The following is a 23,610-nucleotide window of genomic DNA, read 5'->3' as shown; positions in this document are numbered from 1 at the left end:
AGCTAGCAATATGTATACACCACCATGGATGACCAATAATTTCATTTTTCTCCATCTTCTTAATCTCTAAGGCCTAACAAAGTACCACAAATAATCAGAATTATATCCTCTTACTTTCCCAATACTGATCTATTGACAGTGAATTAAAGACACAGAGATAGAGGAGAGACCGACAATGAAAAATAAAGCAAGCACTGAATAATTGTTTTACCTCTGCATCTATAATGAGGTCTTGGGTCATTACAGTTTCTTTTCCTTTTTTGGTGTATATGCATGTATAATGTACATGTATATGTGCTGTGTGTCTGTGTGTGTGCACACTTGTGTACAGAGGCCAGTGGTTGATCCTGGATGTCTTCCTTTATTACTCTCTATTTTATTTCCTAACGCAGCATCTCATTCAATCTCTAACTCACTTATTTGGCTAGTCTAGCAAGGCAGCCTGATGCAGAGGCCCTGTCTTCACCTGGGGCACGAGACTCCAGGCAGCTGTCTCTTCGGATGCCGCTGAAGGCAGAAATCTGGTCCCCAAGTCTGTGCAGCAGGCACGTCACCTGCCAAACCTCCTCATAGCACAGTTACAACGGACTTAACCACCTGCATCAAGGTCCTCTAGATCTTTACACATAACAGGACACAGCAGAAGACAGATAACATGACAGCCTGCATATGCTACCTCAGTTGTTTCAAAAGTAATAATAGCTAAGCTACCCTAAAGTGAAATATGTGTGCATGTTTCTAAGACTCCTCTCACAGACCCCAACAAACAACAGGGCACACTTTCATTACTCCTGATATGGCTGGGAAACACTTTCAACAGCACAGTGCATACACAGACTTGAGACAGACGAAAGCTTCAGTCAGAACGGGGCAGGGTCACCCTAGCTGTCAGGCAGGAGTCTGGGCTGACCTCATGGCAGTCACACGTCTCTGGGCTTCAGTCCCTTCCCACACAGTCACACAAACATGAGGTTCTGTCGGGATCAAAGAAAAAGGTGTGCATGACAGTGCTCTAAACTCTGAGCAGAACACGAAGGAAGGGGAGGGGAGAGGGTAGGAAAGAAGGGGAGTGTGACTGCCAGAGCTGGGGGAGTGTAGGGAGCCAGCAAGGGCCAACGGGAACCAAGGGTGCTAACACCTAAGGGCCAGGAGAAAGCTGTCGCCTCGCCACCCATCCCCAGTTCTTGAATGAAAATTCTCTCATAAGTAAGTATACTCTTACCTGCCCACATGAAACCTATGTCAAACTAAACTATTGCTTAGCCACTGGTAAGATTACCTCCTGTAATAACATAAGGGATTATATACTAAATAAGGATGTGTACATATACATTTATACCAGGTGGACGAAGTGCACACCTTTAATCCCAGTACTCAGGAAGCAGAGGCAGGTGGATCTGTGAGCTCAAAGCCAGTATGGTCTTCAAGTTCCAGGACAGCCAGGTCTGTTACACAGAGAAACCCTGTCCTGAAAAACAAAGCTGCAGTAGCACCCTGAGCTTTTCGTGAGCCACATCTCCAGATCTTGACTGATTGACTGACTGGATCATGTAACAGGATCTCGCGATAAAAGCCAGGCTGTCCTTGAACTCACAGCCTGTATTGCTCCTGCTCACTGCTAGAGACTACAGGAGTGCAGTTCAGCATGAGTTGTGCTTCCTTTCAAACCAGACAGACCTTTATTCTGGAGCACGACAAGCCAGTCTCTGACACAACGATCCATGTGTAAACACCACTTCCCACCCCACTGCCTTCTTTACCTCTGATTCCCAAGTGTACCTTCTGTCTGCAATGTCCCCTTTGCCCTGGATCTACTTATGTCTCCGTATGGCCCTTTGAAGAGCAACTTCTGAACATGGGCTGCCCTGCCTCTACTTCCTGCTGTTAATTCCTTTTTGACCTCAAAGAAACTTCTTTTGTGGTCACCTGATCTGTATTATTGTGTTTTGTTAAAGTTTCTTTTGAGAAATAATTTATAATTTCACATATTTAATTGAACTTTTATATACTTTCTCCACTACTATCTTCATGAAGATAGAAGGTGTGTGTTTAAGCAGGTGAACAATAAATTCTAATTCAAGTGTCAAGTATAATACATAGAGAGAAAACTACCCGAATTCCAAGTGTATAGTTGAACAACTTTTCGCAAAATGAGTAGCGATCGAAGCACCATGAGCCTGATGTGATGTCAGCACTGAGAACCCCAGAACTCTCCTATCATGCAGACGGCAGCCTCCAAGCTCCAACTTCCAACATCACGTTCCTGAGTTTGGTTGCCACTAAACTTGGTATGGCTGGAATAGAACGGACACCCAGTGTCTCTCTGGTTAAGAATGACCCATGCTGTATGTGCTGGAGTGGTTCTTTCTATGCTTGACAGCAGTGTTACTCGAAGTGCTGAGCTGACCCTCATCTGCCACAGCAAAAGCATGTGAGCCCAAGAAACCCTCGGAACAACCTGATGTCGTACGTGACACAGTACATAGAAGAGTACCATTCTGATAGCCAGTGAAAACCATCTGGGGCCTTCACCACAGAGAAGAGAATGCTGGGGCTGGTGCAGGAGCATGGGTGGGGATGGTGCAGGAGCACGGCTGGGGATGATGCAGGAGCACCGCTGGGGCTGGTGCAGGAGCACCGCTGGGGCTGGTGCAGGAGCACCGCTGGGGCTGGTTCAGGAGCACCGCTGGGGATGGTGCAGGAGCACGGCTGGGGATGGTGCAGGAGCACCGCTGGGGATGGTGCAGGAGCACGGCTGGGGATGGTGCAGGAGCATGGGTGGGGCCGGTGCAGGAGCATCGCTGGGGCTGGGTAGATGGCTGAGTGGATAAAGTGAGCTCTAGGTTCAGCAAGAACAAATAAAGTGGGCAGTGATTGAACAAGACAGTTGACACACACATGCCTCTACACACATGCAAGCCCACACACGCAAACACATATAGACACAAAACAGCACTGCTATCACATGAGTGCACTGAACATATTATATCACCATCTACCTATTCACCCTTCTCTCAATGGGAACTTTGTTTTCTTGTGTGGGGCATTCTGAGACTGCTGCCATCAACACACTTGTTACATGTCACTGGAATACACTGGGTTCACACCTAGAAGGAATGCTGCTGTCTACTCATCACACTTTACATTCTGACATTTCTAGAGAGCACTCCCAAACGGTATTTCCCAAGCATACAGTTAGGAAAACATCTCACAAAGCGGGCGCCCCACCCTGCACAGCCAACTCCAGCAGGGTCTTATGATACTCTCTTCCTGGCTGCACTGTCACTTCACGCACACATGGTGTGTCTTGGTGTAGCATCCTGTGAAGATGACAGCCCAGAGCAGCCTATGGTCCCTGGGCACTGGCACAGCTCTTTGGCAGGTCTTACTCAAGCCCTCTGCCTACTTTACTGTGGGGCTGATGGTGTACACACATCGGTGGGCATCTGCAGCATGCTCAGGGCACCTGTGGTGCAAATCCCTACCCTTCATGTGCTCCTTCTGAGTACTGGGGTTCCAGAAGCCTCTCCCTATCCTTGACAATGTCATCCTTGAACTTATTTTAACTAAGATCAATTGCTTAATTTTCCTTTATGGTTTGGTCCTTATTTTCTTTAGAAGTCTTCGCTTATTTCAGAAATGTTTGAGTTGTTTGAGATAAAATCATGAAGGCAATCTTCTATAAGCTTTAATATTTCATTTGTATATTTAAGTCTCCTAACTCAGGTTAATTTTTTTGTGTATTATATAAAGGATTCAAATCCATTTCCCATCTTGAACTAGTATTACTTATCAAAAAAACAAAAACCCTCTTGCTTATCCCTCCAGGATCACAACCAGTTGCATGTGTGCATGTGGTTCACTTGTATGCTTCCTTCTACTCTTCCAGTCTACATCTCAACAAATGTGTTAGAGGCGTGCTACCGTTAACAACAATTACTCAACAAAGAGAGGTGGCTCAGCAGGTCAGAAAAAAATGCTTGTCATGAAAGCCATCCCTGAACTAAGGTGGATGGAGAACCAATTCTACAAAGTTGTCGTTTGATCTGTTATATGTATGTGTGTATGATAGGACGTGTACATCTCTCTCTCTCTCTCTCTCTCTCTCTCCCTCCCTCCCTCCCTCCCTCCCTCCCTCTCTCTCTCTCTCTCTCTCTCTCTCTCTCTCTCTCTCACACACACACACACACACACGATAAATTGTAAAACTAAAATTTACTGCTGCAGTATACAGCTTTAATGCCAGCACTTGGGAGGCTGAGGCAGGAGGACACCCGTGTGTTGGAGGCTACCCTGGTTACATAGTGAGTTCCAGGTCAGCTAGGGCTACACAGTGAGATCCTGTCTCAAAAATATAAAATAAGTTTAGGGGCTTAAGAGATGGCTCGGTGATTCAGAGTATTTTACTGCTCTTGAGAGGAATCGGGTTCAGTGACCAGTATTCACAAGCACCCTGAACTCCAGTTCCAGGAGATCAGATGCCCTTTGGCCTCTGTGAATACTTGCATGTATGTGGTGTGTATAAATCCACACAGGCACACATACAATTTCCCACTGTTGGTGACCACTGTGTGCATCTCCCCACGTAATCACAGCTCTCTGATCTGATACGTGTCCTCACGAGTCCAGCAGAGCTAACATTCCTATCTGACCGACACCTGGAGCGTTAGATAAACAGCACACACGGGTCTTATTACTGGCTTTACGACTCAGATTTGCAGTCTTTAGGAAATCAGTATTCTCATCTCTCCTCTGACCTGACACTACGGCCCAAGGAAGAGAAGGAAGACAGGGAGGAGGTGAGACGGGCAGGCTGAAGAGGAGGAAAGTCTCTGAGAGTTCTTTATATAGCTGTTACTCTTTACTTAGGGTCTGTTATTACTGCCACTTTCCTCTCATGCAAACTGGGCAAGACTTCACTTTATCTGCAAACCACTCATCAAAGTCTGACCTAGCTACCCGTGCCTGAGAGAGAGCCCAAAGACCGGGAACATAAGGCATTTGGTTCTCCTAGGCATAGTGAAAGTGGTTGTTTTCAAATATACAGAATATTGAAAAATTGCAAACACTATTTTAAAAAACCCAACTTTTTATGGTTTGAAAAGTTCCTTTCACGTTCATACTGAAATCTAACTTCCACGGTGATGGACATGGGTGACAGGGTACTTAAGAAGTGCTTAAGGTCAGCCAAGGGTGGAGCACACTCAGGAGGCAGAGGCAGGTGGAGCTCTGAGTTTGAGGCCAGCCCTGTCTAGAGAGTGGGTTCTGTAACAAGCAGCACTACTCGGCAATGTCTCTAAAACCAAGAAAAAAAAAATGGTTAAGGTGATGGGGGCTCTGCACTAATGAACGGGTGGACGCTGTCACCAGAGGTGTGCGTTAGAGTGTGTCCTGAGGAACTCTAGGTCCCTCGGGTCCACATGCTCCTTATTCAGGCTCCCCCACCACGTGAGGTCTCAACCACCTCTCCAGATGTGATCTCTCCATCTGGGACTCCCAGCTCTACTACAGATATGGAGTAGGGCAGCTGCATTCACCTGTGTCTGTGTGCTTCTTCCTGTCAGGTGTCAGGGCCTCGAGAGAGGTTACACTCCACCTTGAATTTCTGCCGTGTGTAGAATTTGGCACAAACTAACACAAAATAAGTAATTGTTGAAATGATTCAACAATTAAACACTGTATAGCTGGAGCTTTTTTTTTAAAAAAAATATTCTATCCTTTTCTACATTTCCTTCAAAGTCTCTAGAACCATCCTGTAAGTGGAGACTGGTCAGTTGTTCTGAAAATATATTAATTACAACACTGCTTGGCCAATAGCTTAAGGGTATTTCTAACTAACTCTTTTATCTGAAACTAACCCATTTCTATTAATCTGTGTATCACCACCAGGAAAGGGGTAAGTACTCTGGTGTCTGTCTCCTTCAGCAGCTACATGGCGTCTCTCTGACTCCGCCTACTCTCTCTATATCTCCTCCAGCCTGGCTCTATTCTGCCCTGCCACAGGCCAAAGCAGCTTTATTCATTAACTAATAAGAGCAACACATATACAGAAGGCGTCCCACATCCCTCCTGTGCTCCTATGATAACTCTTGGCTAATGTTCCCTGGGCTGCCTGTTACATGCACTGTATCTTCTGTCTGTCTCCAATCTGCCTGCTAGCCATGTGCTCCTCTTACCGCATGATACTTGGACACACGGGAAAAGGAATGGGAACTAAGTCAGGGATCTCTGAAAAACTCAGATTGCTCCATCAACAGAGATGTTGGGGGAAATAGGAAAGACAAGATTATTTTAAAACTACCCTTTCTGGAACTAAGCTTATACCCTGCTAGAGATATGATCTCACTCGTTCAAATATACTATTCTTAAGAAAGGGAAAGGAAGGGAGAGGGAAACAGGAAAGCGTGAGGGGAGGGGGAAAGAGCCGAATTCACAGGTGAAGATGACACCAGCTTTAAGGAAGGGAATCTTCAGATTAAGCCACTATGATGCATTTTCAGGAGGCAGGAACTTAATGCTGAGGCAGAAAGAAGTGGAACGAATCTGTGAAACCTCAAGAAAAACCCAGTCATTAACTTTCTGCTTTTGGTGAAACGCAAATGAAATAAAAATACCTGCTGAAACAGCTAGAACCACTGCCAAATATCTCTATTTTCTTTAGCTGTTAGTATAACATGGGCATAGATATTTTTAGTCAGATGCCTAGGGTTTAAAACAGTGTAGATGGATACACTCAGGGAGTATGTATTTTTAAAAAAACTTAAACTTTTGAAATCCCTTTTCCATCAATTTCAGGAGCGTAGACTTCACAAGAAAATTAATTATACTCATGCTTAAATGAGAAAGGCTTAAAAGGCTGACAAATATAAATACCTCTATTTTTATATGTATACTCAGTGGCTTTATTCACCCTCACAAGTGTTCTTCCGTAAGAGTCATCTTTAGTACTTCTGGGTGAGAGAGCAGCCATCAAATTTGTCTTGGCTGTAGAAACTTTTAGTCTCCAAACAAAATCTTAGTTAAAAGTTTAAAGAGAACAGCAAAAGCTATTTTTTTCAAAGGTTTATAATTTTTCAAAGGTTCCATCTTTCTTTTTAAATTTTCTCTTTTTAGTGTAGAGATGAAGAGCCTGGGAGACTCAGCCCACAGCACACTCCTAGGGATCTTTCTGCCAGAGGGAATGCATTTTGAGACCTTTATTCTTAAAAACGATTTATCTTGGTAAATTGAAGACTCAAATCTGGAGCTAAGCTAGGAGGTGACTTGAGTCAGAGCACTGTTCTTCAGAGCAGCGAGGAGGAGCAGGAGATGAGGTCATAGCATGGCTGCACTCTGAGGAAGTTCCCTTCTGCTCATGCTATGCAGGAAGAGTGATGGAAAGTGAAGCAGAGCTCGCCTTCTCGGGGGTCTACAGGGAGTTCACATCTGTTGGTCCTTTACATGACTGGTTCTTGTATAGCCTATGAATCTACATTACTTTCCTAAGAAGAAAAATACTATTTATTTTGAAGTGGATTCTTCGGTTGCTTTTTCACATAACTTTATTTTGGTTGGTACTTAAAGCATTAACCATTCCACTGGCTCATTCAACTGAAGTAAATGTCCTTGGTCTGAAAAACACAAGACACTGGACTCCAAGGAAGTGGACCCTCCTACCCATCCTCTCTGTACTGTAGCTGAGTTGTGAGTGTCCCAGAAAAAGGCGCTCTGTGCTTTGCTTTCTGCATCCTGTAAGTGGTATTTAATTCCTGAAACCGTTGTCCCTGCATCCTGCATTTTGCATGTGGCTAATTCAGAGGTGTCTCCATCCTGGCACGTTCCTAGCACTAAACCCAACTATCTGCTGACTTCCTGTCCGTTTCTACCTACAAAACTAAAGTTCCATGAAGGCAAAGATGCTTAGTGTTTGGCAGTGTGTTCTCCAATGCCGGGGACAATGTCTAGCAATTGTTTATAAACATCTGCTGAGGGACTATTGAATAGAGAACCACATGAAGACATTCTTTTATAAATAGGTTGTCAAAGATCCTATTTTCAGTACTGTTTATATTTCTGAAGACTTCAGCATTGGCCCAGTGTCACATTCACGACACATACTTCATAAAAACTGCATTAACTGTCCCACGGCTCACACAGATAAACCTATTCTGGGACCACTGACCCTTTCTGGGGAGAGCCTGCGTCTCGAAGAATGAGAGCTTCCCGGTGCCACGGTCACTTAGCTGAAACACTACCAAACACTTGTCTCGAGCACTGATTCTCACCATGTGCCAACACACACACACACACACACACACACACACACACACACACACATTGCGGAGCAGCCACTGAGGTAGAAGCCATCTTTTCAGGATCCAAACAGTGCAGTGTAACAATGGCAAACCAACAGTCTCAGAGGCACTTTTACAACCAATTGGAAATCTTAAAAACACCAACACTAAGAGTGTAAGAAAAATAACCACAGAAGGTACCATATAAGCAGAGACATAACATTTTAAATACTTCCAAATATTTGGTTTGAAAGCATACATGGAGCATGTGGGCTTCCCACATCTTTTCCTGCCAAGTCTCAGTAAGGCTGACTACGCTGCAGTCATCTCAAACAGCTGTTAGCACTCATCTTCAAATATTTGGTTTCAAAATACAGACCTATTTGCGCTGTACAACTCAGATCCTGTGTGTTCCCACTATAGCTGCGCTGAGATAATCCTTCTCCAGTAAGCTGCTGGCAAAAACATGGGTGAGAATTACTTCAAATAGACAGGGCAAAATGTTAGCCTCAAAGGCAGGAGCTGAATTGTACTGGTTTTTAAAGTTAATGAAGAAGAGAATGTGAGATGCTGAGTTCTGATGAACAATAGTGTGCTCCTCACTTAGAACTGTGGGCTTCTCAGACTACATTTCAGCACACCGTTCTTGCAGGAACTCAAATAAATACAAACTACCCAATCCAACTCACTTGGGGTTATTGGAAGGCCCAGGCCACAGAGGAAGATCTTAGTCTAGAAATAAGTAGAGTGGCTTAAAACATTTCCCCGTTTTTGGTATAATTAGCCTGTTTCCAAGGGCCATACGTAAACTAAGTATCTTGTTGTAGGTCTAGGCCTCTTAAGGCTACACAGCACTGCAACGTAGCACCTTGTGGACTGCAATGGCAGTTGCACTCAATGATTTATCCCTTCCCAGCAGACATCAGCTGTGGTTGGCGGAGCTCAGCTGACGGGGTTTCCCTAACTCCCACAATGGAAGTCAACACAAACACTATCATCAGTCTATGCGTCTCTCCGGGCTGTCACTCAAAAAAGATGAGACTAGAAAACTCGGAAGAGTACAAAATGGAATTCTTTCTCTACCCCATTACTTTTATTTTATTTAGGCATATAGGTGTTCTGCTTGCATGTGTATCTGTACCACATGTGGGCGTGTTACCCAGGATGGCCAGAAGAGAGCATCAGATCCCCTGGAACTAGAGCTAAGATGGTTGTGAGTCAGCACGTGGGTGCTGGGAACAGAGCCCAGGTCCCAGTGCTCCTAACCGCTGAGCCGTCTCTCCAGCCCTCGAAAGATTACAACTTAAGAAACACCCTGCAGTTTAGAGAACCAGGAACATTTTTTTTCATTTCCCAAATTAGCATTCCTCTTTTGTGTGCAGCAACCCATATCCTTGATTCCAGCTGGCTGAGTGCGGTCCTCCCAACCTTACCTCTTTATGCACCTTCCAACTGTCTACCGTCACATTGAAGAGAGCTTTGAGGGCCTCGATGGCACAGTCTGTCTCCTGAGGTGGAAGAGGAGGTCCATTATGGTCTATGGCCGACTCGTACTCATCGGTCCACTTGATGCTAAAGGCACTTTCCAAGATCTGGGTTAGCAGCGGGAGTCCCTGGAGCTCATAGCGCAATTGTGACCTGATGTCAGTGTGCAAAAGTGACAAGAGGAAGAGCAAACGCAAGTCAAAGCACTTTATGTCATTGATAAATTTTCGGTCCTTGCACTTTCTCAGGAGGTTACAGAGCTTTGCAGCGAGATTCAGTTCCAGGCTGAGCTGTTGGGCCATCTGACTGTTGAACACGATGTTACATAGACACTTTAATGATTCCACAATAACCGGGAACTCTGACACCTTCTCCAAGGAATCATCAGACTCGTGCAGCTTGGCTAGTCTCAGCAGTATTTGCATATTATCCTTAGTTGTTACAGGAACTAAAATCTTTTTGTCTCTGGAGAGAATGCGGAGCACTTCCAGGCAGGACACCTGACACGTTGTTGGAACGTCCTTTACGAGGACTTTAAATATGCCTTCACAGAGTTTCTGAAAAACAACAAGTACGCAAAAATCATTATCTGGCTGATATTACTTCAAACAGTGTAGGCCCAAGATCTGGCTGTAAAAGGACTTTATTTTTTATATAAATCTCAAAAACATCAGAACCAGAAGGCAACTTCCGTTTGGTACACATCTTTCACTTCTACAGATATGGAAAGTGAGGGCCAGGGAGGGTGAGGAGCTTGCACTGGGCAGTGGATTGGTAGCACTGGAAGAGCTGAAGGGTGCAGTCACTGCCTTCTTGGTCCATTGTTTTTCTTACTTAAAATCACATTTTTTTGGTCTTAAATCACTAAAGTATCTTCCATAACTTTAATCTTAGTAAGGCTTTTAAAAGCATAGGATTGGGGCAGTGGGGAAAAGAGGGCAAAACACAGCTGTTCCTCCCAAGAGGTGAGGCTATAAGCGGAGAACTGGTCCATGGTTGTGTGTGGGTGCCCGTGGAGGCAAGAAGAGGATGTTGGCTCCCTTGGAGCTGGAGTTACAGGCAGTTGTGAGCCACCAGATGTGGGTACTGGGACTAAACTTTGGTCCTCTGGAAGGGCAGCAAGTGCTCTTAACAGCTGAGTTCTCTCTCCAGCCCTTAATCTTATGTTTCAAAAGTATTTGTATTGCCAAATTTAATAACACAGCCTCAAAATTCTATGTGAGCTTTCTTCTTAAACTACAGGTCTGCATCTCTCAAACTTAATCTCATATATAGACCAAGTAAGTGTTATCATTCTATTAAGACTTATCTGTATTCCAACATTCTTCAGAAACAACAGACACAGCAAGTAAATTTTTTTTTAATTTTATGTGTATTAGTGTTTTGTCAAGGGTTTCCAGTCCTCTGTAACTGGAGTTACAGACAGAAGTTGAGCAGGGGTATGGACCAGGAGGAATTAGGTAAAGAAAAGAGTGTGATCAAACACATTGCATGTAAGTGTAAACTTTTCAAAACCATAATAATATAAATAATACAACCATACTATGTTCTATATACCGGACAAAGAGCTTTACCCTGAGTCAAGTTAATTGAATTTTAATAATATGCATATTAATTTAACAAACAATTATAATTATGCATACCTAATTTTGTTTCCTGACATTAAAAAACAGCTCATTTTCCCAATTGCTACAGGGTTCTTATATAATCAAAATTTTTTTGGTTTTTTTTGAGATAGGGTTTCTCTGTAGCTTTGGAGCCTGTCCTGGAACTAGCTCTTGTAGACCAGGCTGGTATCGAACTCACAGAGATCCACCTGCCTCTGCCTCCTGAGTGCTGGGATTAAAGGCATGCGCCACCACCGCCGGGCCCAGAATGTACGTTTGAAATAGGGGTCTCACACATGCTCTTTCCACAATCTTCTATGCCAGTAATTTGCACATAAAGATTTTAAGGTCCACTGCAAAGTCTAGTAGTTATTTTTTTCTATTTAATACCAAAAGACAGGCTAGTTCTACCATGGCTATTTTGAACATTCACTTGTTCCTCTCTTTAGCCACAATCAAGATTTCCCAAAGTGTCTACTTTATAAGCCCCAGGTGGAGAGGAGAGGCAACAACAAAGGCCTCAGGGACTTAGGGTCAAGTGAAGAGTTATAGGAAATATAAGCCATGCCGGTGCCATGAGCACCAGAACTTTCTTGTATTACTGACAATTTGGGTTAGAAAAATTCTTTGTTTGGAAGGCTGTTTTGTGTTTTAAGACATTTACAGGAACTTTCAGTTTCTACAGGATGTTAGTAATGCACCAGCAGAGCCACCAAGTCATCACAAGAAAAAGTCTATGGAAATTGTCAAAAGTCCCCCAAGAAGCACAATCAGTTTCTGCATTGAGAAACACTGATCAACCATCTAGCACACATGAGTAAGATTTTCAAGGTACTATCTGTGTGTGTGTGTGCATGTGTGTGTGTGTGTTTGTGTGTTTGGTGGGGCGGTGGACAAAAGCAAAATCCTGAGGCTGAGCAGATCACAGGCTGGTGAAGAAAGCAGAAAATAAACAGTTAAAAATACTATGAATCATTATAACGGAGGGTGGCAAGAGGCTCTAAGTAGCTGGAGAAATGCCAGCCTGGTTCTGAATGTGAGAAACCACTAACGCACGGCATAGAGGACAGCAGTACCAGCGGAGCCAGGTGTGTCTGCAGCGTTGGAAGCCCACGCACTGAGACTGGTGGCAGGCTGCTGTGAGATGGAACTCAAGGAAAGCAGGAACCAGCCATGTGGAGTCTTACAGACTCAGCTCAACTGCTATGTAAAGTCACTAAAGAGTTTATTTAAAGAAGAGCTATACCCAGCTAAAATTTAAAAACCAAACCAAACCACACTGGCTGTCTATTGAGAAGAGACTAGAGAAGAGGGAACACAGATTCAGCTGGGGTGGAGGCAGGGGACTGACAGGACCCGCTGTGTGGGAGATGACTAGGGAAAGGACAGGCTTGGAGAACTCTATATAAGGTCACAATACGCCTGAAATGCTTATAAAAATGTCAAGTAGGAAGTTGAATTACGTGGTAGCCATCGAAGCTCTGCTTTCTGTATGGGTAGGAACACTTCACTTATGACTGGATTAGACTGCATGGAGAAAAAGAGAAAGAAAAGGCACAAGAGCCCTGGAAAAGCCAACATCATGACTGGCCTTTAACAGGAAATTTAGAAGTGTGGGTGTTCTGGGAGACAGAAGAAAGCATTTTATGGATGAATGCTCAGCTGTTCCAAATGCAGACAGCAGATCGCTAGGACCTTGATAAAGATGTTTCTAAAGAATACCTGGAAACAGGGAAAGTGGGCAGCAGAGTTCTCAAGACACAGAAGAGAAACGTGGAGGTGTGCAGAGGGACTGTCTGGTGGAGAGAGACAGACTATGCTTTCTGTGTGAAGAGGATGGAGAGAGGACTTACTCCAAAGGGCGCTAACCGGGAGGATGGTTAGAAAGGGTGATTGGAAGAGAGTGAAGCCAAGAGCCTCCCTGCTGTTCAAGTGGACAGCCCAGCAGTAGCAGTCACCGAGGGAGGGACTTTTCCCTTCAGTTGGCAGCAGACAACAGTGTTAATGACCTTTCTAAAACTCTGCCTTCTCATTTTATATATTTAGAGTCTTCTCAACTGCTCACCTTGCTAAATTAGTCCTATCTTCAAAACCATCTTTTCACCATCCCAAAGCAGGAAGTAATCTCTTACAGCTTTAGGTCCAGAGAACTGAATCTCTATGGCTGCAGAACTCAACACTGGTGACTTTGACCTCTATCTGTGAAGACTTATCTCTCGTATCAACCTGGAGGGAGGCAGGCTCTGGATCTCAGCTCTTCCCTGAGTGTGTCTGGTGCACCGAATGTCTGCAAACACACACACGCACGCACACAAGCACGCACACACGCACGCACGCACTCACTAGGAGCTCCCGATACTGAACAGGGAGCTAAAGCTCTGGTTTCAGCTCCAGCACCATGACTTCAGGTACAATGGCAAGCTCCTCTCACTTCCTTATCTGTCAAGGACATCCATTTCGTAGGTCGATGGAAGAATGAAAGGAGATGACATGTATGTGATACTTGTCATATATATGAAATAAAGCCAAAACGGATGTTCCCAACATGAAACACCACTCTGTTCTAGAGTGGGGCAGTCAAGGGAAATAGTGACTGATTTTCCCCACTCTTACACAGACCTCAGTCCTTAAACACAAGCCTACAATTCTCACCTTTACTTTTTTAACATTTTTGCTCTTCTGTTGCAGTGGTACTGAAATAAGCTCTCTTTACAGTCTGCCACGCTCTCCTCGATGAACACGGACTTTCCCCTGGTTGTTTTCCCCATCCTGACTACCTTGCTACTTCATCTAGATTCACTGGAATCAACCAGTACTGCTCGAGGGAAAGGATAGGATTCTAATCTTAAAATCAACTCTGTACATTCATCCAGTGGCCCCGTGTCAGAGTCCTAGTGTATCTTCTGGACCACAACGATACTAAAATACTGGGACGTGGGATGCGCATGTTAAATGTGCATTATAAATTATAATACAAAAGTCATAGGAATTTTCAAATTTTTAAAGTAGAGAGATGTTCAAGGAGTTTTTATAGTCAAAGCGAACTCCCTTGGATGATGTCTTTCTGGTCACTCAAGGTTATGTCCACACTCTCCACCAGTTGTCAGTGGATATATATTCCACAGGGATCTAATTTTAGTTCTTAACCGGAACTGAAGGTCAGCCACCTGAACATGATACCTCTCAACTTTGGCCCTCTGTATACAGCAAGTGAGCAAAAGCAAGAAAGGAGGAGGGACAGACATGATGGGAGGGAAGGAAGGGGAGGAAGAAAGGGGGAGAGGTGGAGGGAGAGGAGGGGAGGGAGGGGAGGGAGGAGAGGGGGAGGGAGGGAAGGGAGGAAAGGGGATGAGGTAGAGGGAGGAAAGGGCATGGTGAGGTGGAGGGAGGGAGGGGGAAGAAGGAAAGGGGGTGAGGTGGAAAGGGGGAGGGAGGAAAGGGGGAGAGGTGGAAAGAGGGAGGGGAGGGAGGAAGGGAGGGGACGGGGAGGGAGGGAGGCAAGATGAAGGGAAGTTACTACATCAGTAGTGGGAAATAAGTAATTGGTTATCCATTCTCTAAAAGAACTATTCAAAAATTGTATTTTAAAAATACTAAACATTTAATGAATTACTACTAGAATAGTAAAACATGATTTAGTAAAACTCATAGAGAAGGATTCTGGGGGTCAAACTTGAATATTTTATATATATATATATATATATACACACACATATATATATATATATATATATATATATATATATATATATATATATATAAAGCTAAACAGTTTTCCTAAATGAATACTCACCCATCTTAGTCCATGTTTACTTACACTAATGTTATATCTATACATTTGGGGGCTTTGTCTAAATCATATTATGAAAGACAAGGGAATTCTCATTTTATTTACAGATGAGTCTCTGTGACTGAAGTTTTATTTCACTCTTACAGTCGAGCTACGCCTTCTCTTCCTGGATGTGTTCATCTTCCAGCAGTGCAGACCCACCACCTGGGTTCTCTTTAGGAAAGACAGAAGAGTTTTGAGGAACAATCACTAAGTTGGTTTGGCTCAAGTTCCTTGGTTAATTAGCAATCCTGAGAATGGCACGTTGTGCCATCAAACGTTTCCTAACAGTTGGAAAAGACAGCTTAGGTATAAACAAAAACTTATAACCACTCAGCTGTCCCTCCTTTCTAGACTGAGGGTAGAAAAGCACGTGTAAAAACGTTTTCTCTTCAAACATAAATCCAGTCCACTACACTTCTCTTACTATTTAGATGTCTTTATTTTCCAAAAAGTTCTTTTCTCCAGTTCAGATGCCAAATCTTAGTCTTTAAGAAAATTAGGTTGTCAATACTGGCAGTTACAGAAATATCTTCATTTCTTGCATGCCAGAAGTCCTCAAAAGAGAAAAAATTTTAAGAGAACTATTAAGTGAAAAAACATCTATTTTGGGTTAATGAGCAATAATAGAACACAACTCAGATAATTTATATTAGGGAGATTTAACACATGGAAAATGAGTGAGTACTAAGCATCTTCCAATATACAACAGCTTAAGCTATGTGTTAAAATACTGAATAAATAATCCAAGGACTTTAGTCACAGAAAGCTCCTTGGTAGGTGTGTTGTCAGGGCAGGAGATCAAGGCTGCTAACTAGCTGGAAGGAGGCAACAGAAGATCAGTGAAACATGAACAGAACCCGAGAGGAACATGGAGAAACTAAGAGAATTAACCAGAGCAGACCTTGATGTCATCCACAGGCAGAGTGGCTGCTGGGAAACTGGCATTAGATGAAGTATTCAGAATTGCTGCCTCTGGTGCAGGATACCCCAGAGGGTACCTGTACGGGACAACATTCAGGGTCCCGAACCACAGTGTGAGTCCTCTGAGGATTAGCTACATAGCAGTGATCATTAAAGGCAAGAAGAGACACTGAAGACTTGCTCTGGCCACAGCTTTCCCACACAAGTTATAACCTTAGGTAAAAAACTATCTCAATTTTTTTATCCATTGGAATAATCAGAATCACTGACAAAGTCTAGTCCCTATGAGTTCTATCAATTACAGACAAATAAATATTCCACTTTCATTGGCATATAAGCAAAATTTCTGAGAAATGAACAAAGTACTGAGTAAGGGAACCAACTTCACACTTTCAGCAACAACAACAAAATTCTGATGTATCTGAAAAAGAATCTGCAACACACTGGAATTCTAGAGCCCGAGTCCTCCAGTCATCCATCCAGCCCCTTGTGAAGTTCTAGAGCCCAAGTCCTCCAGTCATCCATCCAGCCCCTTGTGAAGTTCTAGAGCCCAAGTCCTCCAGTCATCCATCCAGCCCCTTGTGAAGTTCTAGAGCCCAAGTCCTCCAGTCATCCATCCAGCCCCTTGTGAAGTTCTAGAGCCCAAGTCCTCCAGTCATCCACCCAGCAGGGGCTGGATGTGGAAAGCATGCTCTCTGATACCCTTCAGTGCTGGTAATCACTCAGTGTCTACACCCTACATCAAAACTCAAATCCTGGACACTTAAGAGTAGATTAATAAGTCACACAATGGGCCAGTCCAGCCTGACAGAGTATAATACAGGGCTATGGCAACAGGCTGCTGAGATCTGAATCCTGGCCTAACCCCTCACCAGTTCAGACAGCACTTTCTCTGTATGCCTTTGTTTCCTCTCCTGTAAAGCCAGAAAAGGCACAGCATGGACTTTAAAGCTCTGTTGAGAGGATGAGATGTGCACAGGACATGCGGGGTTTATAAGAGGAGCAGTATAAGTATACAATGGTATACTTTATCTACTAATACTTCTTTCATACCACTTTATTGAGATATGACTCACAGAAGTCCAACCTGTTAAAGCACACAGCCCATTTGTTTTTAGAGTACATATTCACACTTGTACAACCATCACCTCTATCTAATTTTAGAATATTTTCATCACTCTCAAAAGAAACTCAATACCCATCAGCAGTAAATCCCAGCTCCTCTCTTTCCCTAGTCCTCGGTCCCTGCAACCACTAATCTATTTTCTGTCACTAAGGATCTGTTATCCAGGACTTTTCACACTAACACAATCACACAACATCTGTCTGGCTTCCTTCACTTAGCACACTTTCAAGGTCCATTCACTGTTAGCGTGCACCAGTTACTTTATTTCTTTAACTGAACAATAGTCTTCTGTAGGAGTATAATATATTTGTTCATCATTTACATGTTGATGGACATCTGGGTAGTTTCTACTTTTTGATTATTATGCAGCATACCTGTGTGTGTGCAGTTTTATGTGGACTACATCCACACTTCTTTTTGTAGCACACTCCTAGGAGACACTCTAGATGCCTAGGGGTGTAACTGGCATGTTAGGGGGTAACTGGTGTAACTTTGTGAGTAACTGCCAGGTTATTTTCCAGACTAGATATACTACTTTCTACAAGTAGTATGTGAAGGCTTGGGTATTTCAGCATTCTTGTCAATATTTGTTATTATCTCTTGTTCTAGTCCAGTAGGGGTGAGCTGATTTTTTTATAGCAGTTTTGATTTACCTTTACCTGATATCAACTTGTTATTTTGGAAACCTAGTTCTTTAGTTCTCTGTCGGACACCAGCTTCAACATTTTTCTGCTGAATTTGGTTCCCAGTTCCCAGGGCACACAGAGGACTGTGGATTGCCACCCTTACTGTGTGTTCATCCCCAAATAATAAACCTTTGTTATACTCCATTCCAGACATGGTGGAACACTTTGATACTACTATAATTTGGCGCCCAACATGGGGCTGTACCTTAAAGGTCACTGGCTAACGGAGTTCCCCAACAGTTCCCCCGTGCACTGTAAATTCAGCTGTCTTCTGAGTAAGGGTCCCTAGGGCTGAGAGGAGGCTCAGCAGTTAAGGGTGTTTGTTGCTCTTGCCAAGGACCCGGGTTCCAGCACCTGCATGTTTATAAACTATCCATAACTAGTTTCAAAGGATCCAATGCCCCCTTCTGATCTCCATGGGTACCAAGCATGCACATGATACACAAACACACATGAAGGAAAAGACATTTCAAAAATTTTTAAAGAGTTCCTTAAATATTTTAGGTGACATTTTTACCAAATATATTAATTCTAACAAACATTTTCTCTAATTTTACAGATTATCTTTTTTTTTTTCTTCCTGGTAGTATCTTTTAAAGCATGAATGTTTTTAACTTCAACAAGGTCCAGTTTATCTGTTTCCTTTTTGTTTAAGTTTTTGGTATCATCTGAAAACATGGAGACTTCTGGTTTCCCCAGTAAGTTTTATCGCTTAGGTGTTTTTACTCATTTTTATTTTATGTGTATTAGTGTTTTGACTGCATGTATGTCTGTATGAAGGTGTCATATCCCATGGAATTGGAGTTACAAACAGTTGTGAGCTGCCGTGTGGGTGTTGAGAATTGAACCCAGATCCTCAGGAAGAACAGCCAGTGCTCATAAGAGTTGGGCTATCTCCTCAGCCCCCGTTTTCATTTGTAAGTAAGTTACACATGGTTATCTAGGGATCACTTCTTCTGTTAAGAGCCACAGTCATTTTCACACTAGTTCCCAGTCTTGGCCACCATGGCTCTGTCTATCTTAAAACTGTTAAACTGCCCCCACCACTCTTTGAGACATGTTAGCTCAGGATGCATTCAAACTTCTATAGTAGCTAAGGCTGGCCTTGGGCCCCTTATCCTTCTGCCCCTACCTCCCATTCACCTACACCCTACCATAACACGCTCCATTTTCACTTTTCTCCTCCATGTTTCTCTTGGCTATTCTGTGCCTGTTTTAATTTCAGAACTGGCCTATCAACTTCTAACAAGAAGCCACCTAGAATTCTACAAATGATTGTACTGAATTGGTGGATCAGTGGTAAGAATATGGATATTCTACTTGTAGTAAGTCTTCCAATTCATAAACAAGGGGTTTTTTTTTCATTTATTTAGCTCTTCTTTAATTACTCTCAATGAAGTCTTAGAATCTTTAACATCTAACTCTGAGCTATGTACTTGTTCTCAATGGTTCTCAAGCTGTGGGTTGTGACCCCTTTGGGAGTTAAACGACCCTTTCACAGGTGCCACCTAAGACCATCAGAAAACACAGATATGATTTATAACAGTAGTAAAATTGTAGCTATGAAGTAGCAACAAAAATAATTTTATAGTTGGAAGTCACCATAACATGAAGAGCTGTATTAAAGGGTCACAGTATTAGTAAGGCTGAGAACCACTGCTTCAAGGCTTACTATATGCACCTGAGAGATATGCTCCAGATTAATATTCATTTTCTGGAAGGTATAAAGTATCACTCCTATGTAGTAATTTTTCTTTTGAAATACTGTTATATATTATATCTGCAAATGTCACAAATATAATAATAATTAAAATTAATCATTTCTATCAACCTTTTTTTGTTTTTGTTTTTGTTTTTCAAGACAAGGTTTTTCTGTGTAGTCCTGGCTGTCCTGGAACTTACTCTGTAGAGCAGGCTGGCCTAGAACTACAGAGATCCGGCTGCCTCTGCCTCCCAAGTGCTGGGACTGAAGGCGTGCGCCATCACTCCTGGCACAGTGTTTGTTTTACTGGCCGTGTTTAGGATCACTTCTGTTTCTCCTGATTTGTCCCTGTGGACTCCGGCTGCCATCGGAGTCACTTTAACACAGTACAGCTCTGTCACCCCTCACCTTTGTGGTAGTCTGGTGTACTTACACACGCTATTTGCTCACCATACCATTACAGACACTGTTTTACGCAGATGCTCTGAAGGTCACTAAAGGGGACCACGAGATGGCTCAGTTGGTAAAGGACTTGGAAAATAAGTCTGCCAACTTGAGTCTGATTGGCAGAGCCCATGGTGGAAAGAGAAAACCAACTACTAAAAGCTAAAGACAAGGGGAAAATCTTGATGGCAGCAGGAGAAAAACAGGTGAGAAAAGTAAATTGCATCCCTGCTGAGAAGACAGAACTCCAGCCAGTGGACGCCTGCTCTTTATCCCACCTGTCTACCGGGGTCAGAATACGTTTTCTTCATTATATACTCTTGGGATTAGTTTAAACAGCAACAGCAAACTTGTGTTCGTTTAAAAATAATAAGTTTCATAGGTTTCAGTGGGGTGAGGGTTTACAGAGCTCCATACTCTGCCATGACTGAGAGACGCGCTCACAGGCATGTTTAGATGAGAAGATATACCCCAAACTCCACAATATCGATTAAAGATGCAATTCTTATCACCCCAGCCACAAGTCCCCCACAGAAACACAAAGATCACACAGGGTGGGCCAGGGAGACGGCTCAGTAAATAAGTAAAAGCACTTGCTGGCAAGTCTGATGATCCAAGTTCCTGGCTGGAAGCTAGGCAAGTCAGATGTGCTGGAAAGCACTCACTGGTGAGCCCACGCTGCCCTGGAGAGAGGAGAGGTAGACAGAGGATCTGCAGAAGCTGGCAGTGCGCAAGAGAAGCCAGAGACCTTGTTTCTGAACAAGGTGGGGAGTGCAGCTGCCACTCCAGGAACGGGCTAGGGAGTCTCTGATCACCCCATGTACACTGTCATGTCCATTCCCATGTGCACGCACGTGTGTGCACATGCATGCGCACACATTTTTCTTAAAATCACATTAAAACCCTAAATCAGAAGAGTTTTTCTGACCTTTTCCCCTAGATTGATCCTTTTGATTCTTTGACAAAAAGATCTACAGGTACAGTTTGGAATAAAAACTAAAGTTGGTTTACCTACTACTAGCCATTCATTCTGCTTACAAGTCAAGACCTGTAATAGATGCCTGCTAGGGAAGAGCTTTAAAAACAAAAATTTAAGGTGTGAATTTGGTATGTGTACATGTTTTAATGGGATAAAAAATATTTAAAGTTAGCATCTGTGGGGAGGGACATCCTAACCCCTGTTACCATCTATGGGAGTGGGATATTGGTGTGGGAGGTCCTTCTGTCTATGTGTTGCTTTTATTGGTTAATGAATAAAGAATTGGCTTAGCCTATAGCATGGGAGGAGGAAGGCGGAGTCAAAGAGATGCCATGGAATCGCTGGAGACAGACGCTGAAACTTTGCCGGTAACAGCCTCATGGTGATATACAGATTGATAGAAATGGGTTAAATTAAGATGTAAGAGTTATCCAATAAGAAGCTATAACTAATAGGTCAAGCAGTGATTTAATTAATACAGTTTCTGTGTGATTATTTTGGGTCTAAGCTATCTGGGTGGCTGGGAATCAACAAGCAGCCTGCTACTACAAATTGGCCCCCAACAAGACGTATTTCAGAGTGAGTACTGTGTTTCTACTATCTACCTATGTGTTCTTTAGGTAAACTCATCAAGGAAATTGTAATTCGGATTTACAAGCCATATTAAGATTTTTCTTTTAAGTGTTACAAAGGCTTTCAGGACAAGCACCTATGCTTCGAGCTATTCCTAAGAATGGATTCAAAGTTGAAGATTAACAATTTTGTCTTGGCACATTTTCCTTGGAGGAAGGTAATACAAACGTTTGCCATTTGTTTTCTATAGCTCATGGTGAAGCCTGCACCTATGTGACTGAGGATCCACCAAGCCAAACCCACAGGCCAACTCAGGAACCTATGCCTACCATGGACCCTGACACACAGGATTAGTGAGAGTGTGTGGATTACAGGTGCTGTACTATGTTGGGTAGAGTCTATCTAAAGGAAAAAATATATATAAATCAGAAATAACAAAATGGACTTTTGTATTCATATACATTTATTTCACTATAGAAACTGGTTTGTAAGTAGTACTACTTTTATTTAGTTATGTAATCAATAAAATTCAATTTTAGAATAAATGTACAATTAAGAAAAAAGAAGCCAGGTGGTGTGGTAACACCTTTAATCTGAGCACTTGGGAGCCAGAGGCAGGTGGATCTTTTGTGAATTTGAGGCCAGCCTGGTCTACAGAGTGAGTTCCAGGACAGGGCTACACAGAGAAACCCTGTCTTGAAAAACCAAAAATGAAAAAAGAAAAAAAAAAAGAAAAGAAAAAAAAAACAAAGCATTGCTTTATGTTTATGCCCCCAACCATACTATTCTAAAATACTATTTTGTATTATACTGTGTTATTATAATTATGTTCTGAAATCAGTGCAACCTATTATCCAAAAGTTTACAGAAAAAAGAAACCTACTCCACAGCAGCATTTTGTGGATTTCCTTGCTGTATTTTCTGTGTAGCTGTTACCAGAATTACAACTGTGATCACTCTTCAAATATATTTGTCTTGCCCTGAATGAACAACATTGTGAGCTGTGTTGCGATTCTGAAGTACAACTAAGAGACACAAAGCACAAAACCACACAGCAGCTCTCATCACAGGCGTGCTGGGTCCACCCAACCTACAAGTTCCTTTCCCCAGCTTTTTGTTTGTTTGTTTGCTGGTTTTTCGAGGCAGGGTTTTCTGTGTAGCTCTGGCTGTCCTAAAAACTCTCTATGTAGACCAGGCTGGCCTCGAACTCACTGCTGGGATTAGAGGCTTTGTTTGCCCTGACCCCTCCCTCATCTCACTGACATCACTGCAGTGCACATGCAGCGCTGGGAGCTGAGAACACAACGCAAGTCACTCACGTGTTGGGTCTCCAACACAGTTCCAAGTTAGCAAACACCCCATGGCTGAACGGGTATGAGTCTGAAATTATAAAATATGCTTGAAGTTTGGGTATTGAAACGCTCGTTCTTTTGAGGGCAGTTTCTCAGATACAGTCAGTAAGGTATTGAAACGCTCGTTCTTTTGAGGGCAGTTTCTCACATACAGTCAGTTGTCCTAGACAACTGGAGCTTTTCCACAGTTAGAACGCTGTATTCTTAGCTACAGATCAAGGAGCTTCAAGCACGCTACTCCTCTCTCCACTTCCCAGTACTGGAGTTGAACTCGGAGCCTCACACGTTAGGCAAACCGTGTCCCTGAGCTCCATCCAGCTCTAGTCATTTTATGATGTATCTTTTTAACTTTTATTGCAATACTCTTTACTGGTTTCGAGGGACACTTTGTGTTAAAAACCAAAGCAAGAGCTTTCACTGTCTCAACGCGGGTTTCCAGATTACTTATCATTTCCTTTCCCATCTCGCATGTTTGCATGGTACATTTGTTTATGGCTGACAGGTAATCGCAGCCCATCATTGTAGGTGAAGATGTAAAGCAAGCACAGGTGTTTCTATCCAAATACACAATGATTCACATGCACCTGTCACAATTTGCATCGCATGCACAAACACTGGAACTGCACCTGA

The 23,610-nt window shown here is 43.1% G+C and overlaps 1 protein-coding gene across 6 annotated transcripts in view; it reads right to left on the bottom strand.

Moving 5' to 3' along the window:
- Ric8b (RIC8 guanine nucleotide exchange factor B) overlaps positions 1-23,610 on the bottom strand; it is a 91,427-nt gene that overhangs the window by 56,185 nt on the left and 11,632 nt on the right. For all 6 annotated transcript variants that reach the window (XR_007228641.3, XR_007228642.3, XM_048418892.3 and 3 more), the window contains exon 3: positions 9,707-10,315. Coding sequence is in view for 4 of the 6 variants with exons in the window: in XM_048418892.3 (XP_048274849.1) it covers positions 9,707-10,315 (609 nt within the window). In the remaining 2 variants the exon portion in view is untranslated. The remainder of the gene's footprint in view (positions 1-9,706; positions 10,316-23,610) is intronic.

Source organism: Myodes glareolus, chromosome 26 (genome assembly GCF_982192425.1).
Source record: "Myodes glareolus chromosome 26, mMyoGla1.1, whole genome shotgun sequence".
NCBI lineage: Eukaryota > Metazoa > Chordata > Mammalia > Rodentia > Cricetidae > Myodes > Myodes glareolus.
Note: the sequence above shows the minus strand (reverse complement) of the source record. Positions and strands in the feature narration are given on the sequence as shown.